Below are 14085 nucleotides of genomic sequence, written 5' to 3' on the forward strand. Positions count from 1 at the left end.
ACTTATTCCTATCTAGCCACGACTTTGTATCCATTAACTAATCTCTCCCTCCTCTTCACCCTCTTGTAACTATTATTCTGCTCTTTATGTCAATATGCTCAATTTTTTAGATTGCACATGAGTGAAATCATGGCTACTGTATTTGTTTTTCTGTGCTTGGCTTATCAAAACTAACTTTTTTATTTGAATGCATTTTTCTTCCCCACCTGCATTTATTTTTCAGACAATGAACCTGTAGGAGGAGGTTAGAATTCTGTACTCCTGCCCTTTTCTTTTTCTTAAATCCCTCAGGTTTGAACAATATGAAAATTATTGCACAGATATTCAGCATTTTCCTTTCCATAAAACTATTTTTGGTCTAAGTATTTATTGTTACTTATAAAAAGGGGGCTAAGTACTGTAATTATACTTTCTTAAAAATCTAACATACTTCCCCCTTCATTTCAACCCCATGTTCCACTCAACTCCAAAATCATGCTCGATATTAACTCAATATTGGCCTCTTCAAATGTCTCTTGAAACAAGAGAATTACGAAGCTGTGTTTACAGTTCTAATTCTGACCTAAAAGTAGTTTACTATTTGGAAACATACATTCACAACAATCTGGTATCTTAAGAGTAACCACTTATTTTATTGCTTTCTCTACAGCAGTGATGCAAACCTGTTAGAAACTGAGTACCCATACTGCAACTCAGAACCCACTCTCAAAAAGTGCCAAAACTGTACTTAATAGGAACATAACACAAATTTTGTCATAAAGGCACAGAAACACGGGTCTGCCACATCCACATTTATTCTTTAGAATATTTCTATTGATGAAGTATTAATTTTAACTTTATAAGTTTTATTAAACAATGATATTTAAGAGAAAAAAATCACAAAAATAAAGCACTGACTTTTTAATATTATAAAAAAGCATCAAAATTCTCAACATTGACTTTTTGGCACACAAAGTTTTAAAAAGAACAACACAAGTAACTTGTGTGAACTATAATGAAAACACAAAAAGAAATCTTCACTTCAATTATCACACCTAAAGCAGTTTGCACACATGACAACAGCATGTTCCATATACACGTATCACTTATACTGACAGCACATGCGTTTTTCTTTCCTGGCCTTTCTGTAGGACATACTTGACATCTCAGTTGTCTTACTGTTTCGTCAAGAGGTTCTTACTGTATTATACAGTGTGCAATGAACAGGAACATAAAATACCAATAAAATAAAGTATTAAATTTTCAGTATGTACTGTGCATTTAAAATAGACATCAGCATTTTCACATCAGCTGTGTATTTGCTTACGCAAACTAAAAGATAACATCAGAAATAAATTCCTACATGAACTACATGGAAATACCAAAAAACCTCTACAACAAAAATAAGCTTTGCTTCAACTGTCACACCCAACATAGTCTTCACACATGACAACTGCGTATTTCATGCACACATCTCGCTTACACCGACAGCATATGTGCTTAGCTTTCCTTTCCTATGTGGCAGTCTTGTCACCTCTCTTCTTTTCCTGTTTTGTCAGGAGCCTCCTACTGTATTGTACAACATGCACTTAGCAAGGAAATAAGATGTCAATAAAATAAAGTATCAAACATGTAATGAGTGCTTAGAATAGACATCAAGATTTTCACATCAGCTGTTTACTTGCTTATAAAACCTAGAAGATAACATCAAAAATAAAAACCTGTATGAACTACAATGTAAACAAAAAAGTCTACTACAGAAATAAGTTTTGCTTCAACTGTCAGTCTCACCCAAGATGGTCTTCACACATGAAAACTTCATGTTCCACACACAAGTATCACTTACACTGCTAACACATTTTATTTTCCTGTACTTTCTTGTAGGGCAGTTGACATCTTTGCTTTCCTGTTGTATTCAGTCTTTGTTGATGCTGTGCCTGCCTGTTCACCTGTCAGCTCACCTGTGTGTCTTCCACAACATTTTTGCCTAGTTCCCTAGGCCAAAACATTTTGTTTCTCCTCTGCTGTAAATGATCTCTTATGAGCTCCAGTCCTGATGCTCTAAGAAAATTTTTCCATGATATTTTGCACTTGTTATTTTAAGCTATCAAACTATTTATGCCACACATTTAGAATCAAGTAAAACACAACCACAGGCCAATGCTTTGTGTTTCAAGTGGCATCATAGTTGCTGCATAACTCAGCAACAACATCTACTGCAACCATGGTTTTGATGTAGCAAATTTCCCATCTCAGGCCTCCTTTTTGTCCAGTTCCCCTATCAATATTCCATCATGGTGAAATGTTGACATGAGCAGTACTAGTTTGTTTTTCTTTGCCATATACAAGGCCAATGTTATATCTTTCTGAAATCTAAAGTCTGTATTATACAATTCTGTTTTGAAATTGCAACATTTCATTTGGAATTTCTGCTTTGTTCCTGTACATAGTTCTTGCACTGGTCAACTTGTGCTCTGCTGGCAAATGTAACTTCAATTGGAAACTGTAAACCAATTGATGACTGTCACATACTGATTAGTTTGGGAGATGGGAGCAACAAGTTTGTTCATATCATTCGATTTATTACTATATGAATGAGGATCTGATGGCTGAGTTCCAGGATAAATGTCAAAGGTGAAAGCATAGTAAGTCTTCACATCCACAAAGGGCATAAATTTTTATTCTGTATCTTGACACATCACTTTTCAGTAAGTCTCTTACATTCCTGTGATCACCATGAGAAATCCCTGCTAGGTAGAGCAGACCTATGAATGCTTTCAGTTCAGCTAGTGAAGTGTCATGATAAATACATTTTGAATATGGATATTGGTACATACAGATGTTTTAACTTGCATTTCAGCCTTTGTGTACTTCACAGCATCTTGTAGCATATTATCTGTTACAATTTCCAACACTGAATGGCAGTGCTGCCATTCTGTCCAATACCTTTCACCCACGTCAAGACCCTAACCATGTTTTTAGACCTACTTCTAACACTGGATTGTTCCATTTGGTTGTGTGGCCATTTCACAACATTTCGACTAGTCACATACATACTCATATTGCTGTTCTTGTTATCATTTGAATCAAGAAGGTCTGCATTCCTTGTGTCTATATTAGCTGATTCTTGCTCCATTTCATAGTCACAGGAACTTGGCTCACACAGCCAACATCAAAGTCATCATCATCATCCACCCATACCACTCTTCTCTTATGAAAGCATGTCTTTTACCACAATGGACCATCTTCATCATCCACGCATGAGTAATCTGGTGATTAACTTTTGACCGCCTCCAAAACTTGCAAATATGGTTTTTCATGTGCCATTACTGAACTGGTCTACTTCTACCAGAAAAATCAAACTTTTTTTTTTTTTTTAACAAATCCTCGAGTGGTGCGGGTCTACTGGTCCCTTTGTGATGCTCAGGTAAAAACTCAAAACCAGTCAGATGGAACATAATGTGAGTAAAAATTCTGTTTTGCCACTTTTGCACATGTGCACACACCTTGCCATTTGTCATACCAAGTGGGTAAACACACAGATTGCTTCCTGTATCACTCAGAGAAAGGTACTGAGATGTACAGCTGGCCACTATTATGCTAAAATACAAATTTACAGTAAAAGTAAGGGATAGGTCTGCTAAGCCCAGTGTTGTGTTTCTAGTTTAAACCTGAAACTGAGGTTAGAAAAAACAACCCATACACTTGGCTTACATGTTGACCGAGAGGGCCTGCTATAGTTCATGTGTCATATGTTCACCACCATTGCTCCAGAGTCAGCCTAGCTCTCTCAAAAATATTTTGATATTGACTTAGAAGCACATGAAGTAGCAGTCATCTCTCTGAAAGCGGAAATTTTCTCTCGCCATCCCCTACAATCTTATTTACATCCTAAAGTCATCAGTGCCTTAAGGTTCTCCTTTGAAAAATCATGTTTTCACCTCAACTGTCAACAAAGGTTCCCTAACACAATAAAAAACTGGCTCCTGAGAGTTAGAGGCAACTAGATTAGAGTAGTACTCATTGTATTTGAACTTTATAAAGTATACATGTATTATCTCATTTTGACTTCATAACAATTATAGAAAGTGATTATTCTTACTTTATTAGGGAAAAAGTAACCTTACCAGCACAAGATACCATATTTTTATTACATCATCAGAGGCACTTTTTATTTTATGGAAAAAAATAAAACAAAATTTCAAAACTAAATAACAGAAGAATAACAATAGCCAATACATCTATCTTCAATGTAGTTACTCAGAGAATAAAATACGGACATAAAAAAATTCTCCAAACAGTATTACCACAAATTTTTCTTTTCAATGAACTAAGAGAAACTAGTAATGTAACTATCTTATTATTTTTCCTTTTCCCCTTCCTTCTTTTCCCCTTTCCCCTACCCTAGTCCCTCTTTCCTTTTGAACAATTTCTTCCCATTTCACAATATCTATTATAAATTTTGGACCTTATTTACTCTTTCACTTTCTCACACCAGGGAGACAGTACAATGTTTATACATGTGAGTCTGATTTATTTCATTTATGAGTATGATCTCAAGTTGCATTCATTTACCTATAACAGTCTCAAATTTATTATGGCTAAGTAGTCCTCCATTTTTAAAAAGACCACTTCTTTTTTACCCATTCCTCAGTTGATGGGCATTTGGGTTGTTTCCAAGACTTGCCACTGTAAACCATACTGCTATAAACATCGGTGCACATGTATCACCGTGGTATGATGTTTTTAATTTTTCCAGGAATATACCAAGAAGGGGAATAGCTGGGTCAAATGAGACTTCTAATCCAATTTTTTGAGAAATTTTCATACTGACTTCCACACTGATTGCACCAGTCTACACTCACATCAACAAAGGTATATTTTTAATTGGCAACATACTCAATAGAAATAAAACGAATTTAAAATCTTTGTGATTGTCTTTTCATATCATAAAAAATCACCCTTGTACATGGTACTACCTGAGTGTTAATAACTGCCTAAAAGAATATATCTATAAAGATTATCTAAAAATTATATTCAAGACGACTTTACCAAGTTAGTTTCACAATTCATTGTGAAGTGATCATGAAGGTATTTGGGTAATTTGAAACCTAAACAAGTTGGTAGTGATTTTTACTTAATAATCTTGATTAAGACTATGAACAAAAAAATCTTTTTTTAAGTTTATCAAATAATATTTGAAGGAAACAAAACTAAACTAATACCATGGCAATGACATACTCATTTTCACTTTAGGTGTGAAATAACAAGTCCTATTACTATATACTCTGTCTCTACAGAATGAGGCTACTATCAGAAGTTAGAATACTGTCTGGCACACAGGGCCAAGAAATATTCCTTGAATGACTGTTACAAATACCTTCCTATTTGTTGAAATGGGTACATAAATATTATTTGAAAAATGGCATGTAATGGCATCTATGCTATCTAACATGTAACAACAAATCCTTCTCCACTGAGCAATAAATCTACTTAACGGCGATATATTATTAGCAAGGCATTTGCATCTGGATAATCCTTTAATATTGAAAATTATTTGAAAAATATAAAATACTTTTCAAGATATTGCATTACTAACCTTTTGGAACTTCTTTTACATATAAGTTTGAGTTATTTAGTCATGAGTTGATGGGACATAAAAAGGGTATAAAAAATTAGGAGGTTTTTAAATTTCCATCTGAAACTGGTAAAATGGTAGTTTTACAAAATTATTCACAGAGGTTTGAATCCATTTACTTCTTCAAAAGATTAGAAATCTAATACTCAAAGCTAACTGGGTCGGGGGGGATTGTCTAAGATTTACTCTCTCCAGCAGTAAGTGTTAAATACAAAAGTAAGTCAAAGCCTTCTAAAATAAAAGCCCACCAATATGCACAACTCTATAAAGAACATGTAATAATCATATATAATTAGAGCAGAAGAGATAAATGCCCTATTCTATCTATATATGAAAGCTATGCAAACAAAAAATACATACTAACAATTTTTTCTTCTGAGTGTCAGCCCAACATTTCCCTTATAAAACTTTCTTCCTCTACAAGTCAAACTTTGCAAAAAGTCAAAAACTTCTACCTGTTATTTCATTAATAAAACAAAAACAAATGTAAATTTTGATACTCTATTCTACTAGATACACCTGTGAAAAAAAATTCCACAATGATTTTTCCAAAATGTTTTTTTATGTACGTCCAAAGGATTCCACATCTCTGCTGAGAGACTATAGCTTTTGCTTATATATCAAGATAATAATCTGGGCACTGATTAACCCCAACATACACAAAATGTAAAAGTCCAAACTCCTAGTGTAGCCCACAAGAAACACAAGGGAACAGGGGGAGTATGAGACACTATTTAAAGGGTACGAAGTTTCAAATATGCAGGATAAATTATGGAAAGCTAATTATAGCATGGTGACAATAGCTAAGACTATTGCATTGAATACTTAAAATCTGCTGAGTTTAGATATTAAATGATCTCACCCCAGACACCACCAAAAAATGGTAACTATGTCAACTCATAGATGTGTTACCTTGTTTCACATTTTTCATAATATATGTATATCAAAACATCAAGCTGTATACCTAAATATATAAATTATACCAGTTATACCTCAATAAAGCTAGTGGGAAAAAATGAAAAGAAATACTTTAAAATAATACTGTTATAGATAAAATGTTAAGAAGGGCTATAGAGTGTCCTTTTCTGCAGAAATAAAGAAGCTCAACAAAAACAGTACAGAAAAAAACTATCTTAAAAGTCACTTGCAAAGAAGGAACACTGTTGTTGACCAAAGTGGAAATACATCTAGTGTCATATTCACTAAATGGCATTAAAAAGGAAAAAAAAAAAAAGAAGCAGCTATTGTTTTTAAACGAATTGGTTACAGATGTAACATCATTTCAGTTTTTTAAAATATTGCATAATGTCAGTATTTATTTTTCTGGCCTTTTCCAAGCCGAAATGTTTTCTAATTCAACTGTCTGAACAACTTGTACAATATAACAGAAGAACCAAAAAGAAACCTCTCACTTGACCTTTCCTGTGTAACTTCATTCATTGATTCTATTGCATTAAATGCTGTCACATTTGTAGAACTGAAGAGAACAATGTCAGTAGGCTGGATGTCAAGTTCTGAAAATAGAGAGCTGTCATTTTAAGTTGTCCAATTCTTTGCCCATGATTAAAAAATGAATATTTCAGATCAATGGGTGACAATCCCATTAGAGTGATAGCCCATGATATCAATTACCACTTCAGTTTCAATTTGGCTGGCTGGCCACAGGGTACCATTTCTCAGCTTTACTTGTGATGGGCTGGCTCTGTGAAGCATGACACCCTTAAATTGCTGCCCATTATCCAAGTGTCATTACTTGTACTGCCTCAGAATTCTCTGAATCACAAGCAGCTACTAAGGTCAAGCTTTGCAACCAGAGGAATTGGACAAGTTGGGAAATTCTTTATATAAAGGCAAAGTTATTTATCTGGTACCCAACTTAGAAAATCTAAAGTTTCCATTATCCTGACAGTATGTCAGTTTTGTGTAGGTATATTGATTTAATAATTTAAGAGGTTTTATCAAGGTGGCAGGAGGTTAAACGTATAATGTGTTTGCATTATTCAGAATGTTGCTTTGGTTTTTTTGGCCTGTATCATGCTGATAATAGATTCTATTTAACTCTTCTCTACACCCACCTATACACACAAAATTATTCCTATAATCATAAAATAACAAAGAATTTGACTTTGAGTATGGTGTGGTAAGTCTATAAAAAAAAAAAAAAAAAAACAAATGAAATATCCTGGGTGCTATCTCTCCCATAAGTATCCCAAACTGAGAATAAATTTGTATAGGATATGAAGTCAAACAGGCCTATAAAAAGTCTCAAAATGAAGAATTTTATGGAGTATTTTCCTATCTCCATTAACATTTTGCTAGAAATAATTTCAAAATAGTCATTAAATTTTTTCTGAGCAAAACTAATATTTGAAAGCACTCTTTGATTCCTTAAGTGTATTCATCAATTCATTTTTAAATTCTAAAAAAAGGAATTATTTTCTGAATTTCTCCAATTAGTGCACTCTACTCCGAGGAGAAGTGACAGGCTAGGAAATGTGTATTAGTATCCATTTGATAACCCCAAAATATTTTCGAAGCTATAGCATAATCTCATTGAAGATTTGAAATAAATTTGCAGAATATAAAAGACATAAATTTCTAAACACTGAAATTAAACTTCCAAAAAGTATTATTGTAGGCCCTGTCTATATATCCAGACTGAGGTGGAGTAGGGACTGGCAGAAAAGGAAAATTTTATTCTCTGATGCCTTTGGTAATATTTCACTTGGGAAGTTGGGAAACACTATTTATTTTATGCAGCAATATTCTTTTAAAGCTCTACATGCATTTTATACATTGAAGCCAATTAAATGCACTGAAGGACCTTAGCAGTTAATAAAAATAGCCGGGATGGTGGCACAAGCCTGTAATCCCAGCACTCGAGAGGCTGAGGCAGGAGAATCATTGCAAGTGCCAGACCAGCCTGGGCTACAAAGTGAGCTCAAGGCCAACCTGAACTGCATAGTGAGACCCTGTCTCAAAAAGACAAAAGAAAAAAAAAACAAAAATATTCATAGCAGGGTGTCTCTTCATAAAGTTTCTCCTCACTGATGCTACATAAAAATCCTAATGTCTTCAAAGAAAGAAAGCAGTACTTTAAAAAACAATTGTTGCCTACGGTATTTGACCACACTTTATAACAAAAATAAAATTGTATGTTTTAACAGCCTCAACATCTTCTATCACATAGAAAAACTTATCAATACTGGGGTTGAATTCTAGTGAGGAGTTAGACATACCCAAACTTTACCTGGGCCCCAGATATAAAGTATTATAGTAATTCCAAATTTTATCACAACATGAAATCAGACTAATACAGAAGAAATATTCAATTTAAAGACAAAATAATTTTAAAACAAATTATATTATTCAGGATACTATTTTGAAAAAGATTTCTGTTAAACGTTTCAAACATATATAAACATATTCCTAGATCTTTGCAATTAGCAATTTATAATGTTTCAACTTACTTTTAATCCATATTTTGAATCTACAACAGTTATGATACCTACAAAGGAATAAATATTTTAATTGTCCTTTTGTAAAAAGGTGTTTATTAATATTGTACAACTATACTTATGATGGAAAAACAATCTCTTTCAGTTCACAGATGCTAGTCGATCAAACAAACTTTTTTCCTTACCAATGCTGCAATTTAACTCGGTCCCAGGAATATGTAAATGCATTTCAAATATGTACCAAGTGCCTAGCACTTTCTTAAGACATTAAAGAAGACATAAACATAAATAAATTTTTAAGATTAACAAGAAAGTAAGACTTGATGTTTAAAAACTTACAATTCAAAATATGGTATTCAAAATATAAAGCAAAATATGATAAATTAGATGATATAGGATATTTTCAATTTATTTTCACATAATCAAAATTAAGACTTCTTAACATTTAAATTGTTATATGAAAGAATCTTTAGGGCAAATTTAGTTATCATTAAAATACTGAAATTTTACACTAATTTATAGAAATAAATGTGTATTGCATCTAGAAGGATGAATATTATTATGACATTAGGGGTAGCTTTGAAATACATACCAATCTGAATTCAACAATATGAAATTTGTTTTGTTTTGTTTTGTTTTTCCAGTACTGGGAATCGAACTCACAACGTCACGCTTGCCAGGCAGGTGCTGTGCCACTGAGCTAAATCCCCAGCCCTGAAACGTTTTGTTTAAAGCAATATATCTTTATGCTGGATGTTTGAGGAAATATTTAAGAGAACAAACACACTATGGGAAAAAAAAAGAATCTTAGGATACCTCATTTCTAATATCTCTTACCAAATCAAGCCACAAAAATTTTGTATATATCAAGTACCTAAGAGTTCCCTAAATATCAATTACAGAAATCTCTGAATATATGCCAAATAATTTTTTTCAAACTAAAACAGCAGATCGAGTTTAAGGATGCCTATGGAATTCAAACAGCTACAAATCAGATATATTATACTCCAATGAAGCCCAGCTTCCATGATTCCTCAATTTTATTGTTAGTCTATTAAAACTGATGTAAAGAAAAGTAAGAGAGAAAAAGGAGGGTGGATGGATGGAATAAGGGGATATAATTGCTTAACTAAGAAAGGTATATCAGGTTTAATTTATTAGTGAGAGTAACAACAGTGAAATAAGTAAGGGTTTGTGTGTGTGTGATCAATTCTTATCTTCAAGGTAAAATGAAAGAAAGCAGAAATATGATCCTTACATTATCTGGCTAATTAAAATAAGAAGCTAACACAGTAAGAGCATAAATCAAACAACCGAAGGCATAGAAAATCTACATAACATTTTTAAAGAAAAACCTTAGTGAAGGGCTGAGGATTTAGCTCAGCGGCACAGTACCTGCCTGGCAAGCGCAAGGTCATGAGTTCGATTCCCGATCCTGGGAAAAAAAACCTTAGTGAAACTGCTAAACTAGGACTGCTATTAAAGCTTGACAATCCAGTTCTGCCACTGTCTGTAGTTTTGGAGTCCACATAAAAATTTACTTCATCACAAACGAAAAGAATTTGAGAACAATAATTGAAGGAGTTGAAATTATAAACAAAATGAGCTTAATCATAGAAATTTCAACTAAAAACAAATTATTTTAACTTACCATCAAGATAAATATCACTCCCTAGTTCAGCATCAACCCAAAATATAGCAGCCACAGCACCTGAAAATATATATTATGATAATATTCATTATATAAAAATATTTCTTCAAACTGCAAAACATGATTTGTTTAATTTGTTTGATGGAATCAGCAGGTAAGCACACAAATCAAATATGAGACTCCAATTTTCTTATAAGACTTACTGTAATAGGATCTTTTACTATTTAGTCACCTCTACCCTTTCTCCCTATTACCTCAAAAAAAAAAAATCAACTCTTGCCACACACAAACAACTAGAAACAGATGACAAAATGATTTCACCAATAGATATTATTAAACAATCAGACATTATGGCTATGTACATATATGACATTTTTATTTTTCATCTCCTAAATATAATCATATGGTTCATAACTAATGAAACATCCTCAAAGAAAAACCCACAGAAGGTAAATAATTCCAAAATTGCTTGTTCAAGTAATATATAAGTAAATAAATGTGTAATTTTTTAGGAGAAAAGGAATAAGTAAAGTTATAAATTCTCTGGCATTACTAATTCTCACACTATTCACTTGGTAGTGCTATAAAACCTGGGTCTGAGGAAAAATTATTTCTAAATAAGAAATTAAAACTTGTTTTTGACAGAAACTGGTTCAGTATCAAACCACACACCCTGATTAGTATGCCATAACACAAGAAAAGGAAAACTGACAACAAGGAAGGTATTTGAGTTTTCAAAGCATCACAGGCCCAGTTAGTGACAGTGCTGTCTAAAAGAATGAGCACAGGGGAAAAACAAGGATAACTGAACTCATTCCACTGTCTAAAGCTGTCCACCTACTCTGACGAGATGTGGTCCCCCAAGCATCACCCTGTGTCAACAATGAAATACCTGTCAGCTGTTTACAGTGATTACTCATGCAAGATATAGCAAGGGCCACAAGATCTAATGGTTTCCTGATACCTATTGATTTTTTCCCAAAAACTTAATAGTTTTCCAATTTGACTGAAATAGGATTTGTGAGTTACAGGGGCTGAATCAATGTCTGTCTTTTTCAAGGAAATTACTTTACCATGACAATTATTTAGCTTAGAACCAGAGAGTGTCAGTCTCCTAAACAGGAAACAACTGAATTGCCAATAAGAATTTTCTTCACTTCCTTAGCTAAAAACATGATTTTAATTAATTGGGAAGAAATCTATTACAACATTACTCCAAATAGTAAGTCACAAAAATATTAAGATTTTCATTCAGTAAAATACTTAAATTGTACATTAATTATATAAATTCTAAAAATTTATGGATTTCTATAGAAATAAACAGCTTGTAAGTCATACCACTAATGTTTGCTTATTATTAAGGTGAACTGTAAGAGTGTATTAGAACTTTTATTCTAAATATGTGGTTTACTTTGCTAGAGTATCTACCAGCTACACAAGAATTACTTAAAATCTGGATGCGGGTGTTCAGCTGCAGTAATAAAATGAATGAATTGAGTGATTTTTTTTCTTCCCAAGGAATACTTAGCAATGTCTAAAGATAACTTTGTTTGTCACTAGGGAAGTGCTATTGGTATCTAGTGGGTAAAAGCCAAGGAGATGGCTAAACATTCTACATATCCCCAAGACAGCTGCCCTACAAATAAAAAATAATTATCCAAACTGTGGAGGACCACCTGGGTGACTCTCCTTGAAGGAGGAGCAATTGTCTCCATTTTGGCTAAATCTGACCCTATTTCCATGTATTGATATGTACAGAGCTGGCTAAGACTTTTCCCTACCCCTCAAATGGCTTTAAGCAATGCATATTGCTCCAGACAAGGTGATCATGTACAGTCTTTGAAGCAAAGAGGACAAGCAGTGTTTCCCCGTACCCCTATTGCTCCCATGTGTGAGCCCGAAGGAGGTGGGATGAAGAGCTAGTGCTCCACACTGTCGGCTCAAGATAAGAGGCTATGACTTCCCAGGGCTTAAAAAATTACACATCAGAGCTGAAGCACTACCCTAAAACATTAGATACTATCTCAATTGTGTTATGCAGATTATTCTTTCTGCATATTGCAGAGGTGATTTCGGGCCTCCTACCTAGCCCTTCAAGGCATTGTGTACTTCCTGCCACTCTCACAATCACTTATCCTCAAACCATTCCCTTCTTCACAAATGGATAAAACCCAGGTTTGGTCCCAGGTCAAGGCCTTTGTTCCAACTAGCTATCACTGTAAATGGACTTAGGACTCCTTGGCTCCCCATAACTACAAATATGCCTTAGGGTCTTTCTTTCCAGAGTGGGTTGCACTAGAAGTGATAGATTGGAATTAACTCATTAGAATTCCAGTAACTTTTCCACGGGATTACAAATATAAACTTCCTGGGCTGCAACCAGGACCAGGAAGGGCTCTTTATACCAAATCAAAATGTCATTTGTACCATGGCCAAGCTAGATTACAGATCTTTCTTTAAAACCAAATAAAATAAGGCTGAGGCAAAAGGATCACTGTGAGTTTGCGGCCAACATGGGCCACATAGTAAGTTCAAGACCAGCCTGAACTATATAGCAAGACACTGTCTCAAAAAAACAAAACAACAAAAATACACCACAAAAAATAATCAAAATTTTAAAATATAAAAAAAGAATATAGAACCTCATACCATAAGTTTTGAGGAGTGGCAATCCAATTAAAAACACAATTCTGCTGGGGATATAGCTCAGCAGCACAAGTGCCTGTCTGGCAAGTGCAAGGTCCTGCTGAGTTCAATTTCCAGTACCAAAAAAAAAAAAAAAAAGAAAGAAAGAAAGAAAGAAAAAAACACACAAAACTAAAAAGCAAAGTTCTATGTAAGTTATGGTGATTCCTAATTCTATTTCCATCCTCAGTAAGATGGTTGGAAAACAGTTTGCAAAATCCTAGTACCTATCAGAAATACCTTATAAAATGCCAATTAGTGGAAATGAGGAAATAAGTAATATAAAAAAAATCAATAACAACATTAAAACACTTCAAGAATAGTTTCTAACCATCTCCACATTTGGGAGAGAGCAAGCCACTTTCCCGGTCTGAGAGCAAAGGACACAAAAGGTCTGGGGTCCAATGTTGTCTCCTCTCCACACAAGGTTTTCTTATACACTCCAATAATTATACTCCCAAGAGCAGGATATACAGTATTTTCAGAGAATAAAAGCGAATAGCCACATTGCCTCATTGAGCTTTTTAGGTTACCCATTTTTACTCTGCTTCCCTCTAATCCCTAGTTGTATACAGCTTTAAACTGGAACTCAAGAAAAATATGAACAGGTAAGATGGGTGGGTTATTGCAAAGAATTCCTCAACAACACATCTAAATAAATAAAGTTCGCTGAG

At 33.8% G+C, this 14085-nt stretch overlaps 1 protein-coding gene across 1 annotated transcript in view; it reads right to left on the reverse strand.

Moving 5' to 3' along the window:
* LOC102010514 (COBW domain-containing protein 2) overlaps positions 1–14085 on the reverse strand; it is a 48407-nt gene that overhangs the window by 25220 nt on the left and 9102 nt on the right. The window contains exons 5-6 of the mRNA XM_005388584.2: positions 10727–10786; positions 9088–9125 (exon numbers count right to left, since the gene is read on the reverse strand). Coding sequence (XP_005388641.1) covers positions 9088–9125; positions 10727–10786 — 98 coding nt within the window. The remainder of the gene's footprint in view (positions 1–9087; positions 9126–10726; positions 10787–14085) is intronic.

This window comes from Chinchilla lanigera, unplaced genomic scaffold, assembly GCF_000276665.1.
Source record: "Chinchilla lanigera isolate Chin_1 unplaced genomic scaffold, ChiLan1.0 scaffold00033, whole genome shotgun sequence".
Taxonomy (NCBI): Eukaryota; Metazoa; Chordata; class Mammalia; order Rodentia; family Chinchillidae; genus Chinchilla; species Chinchilla lanigera.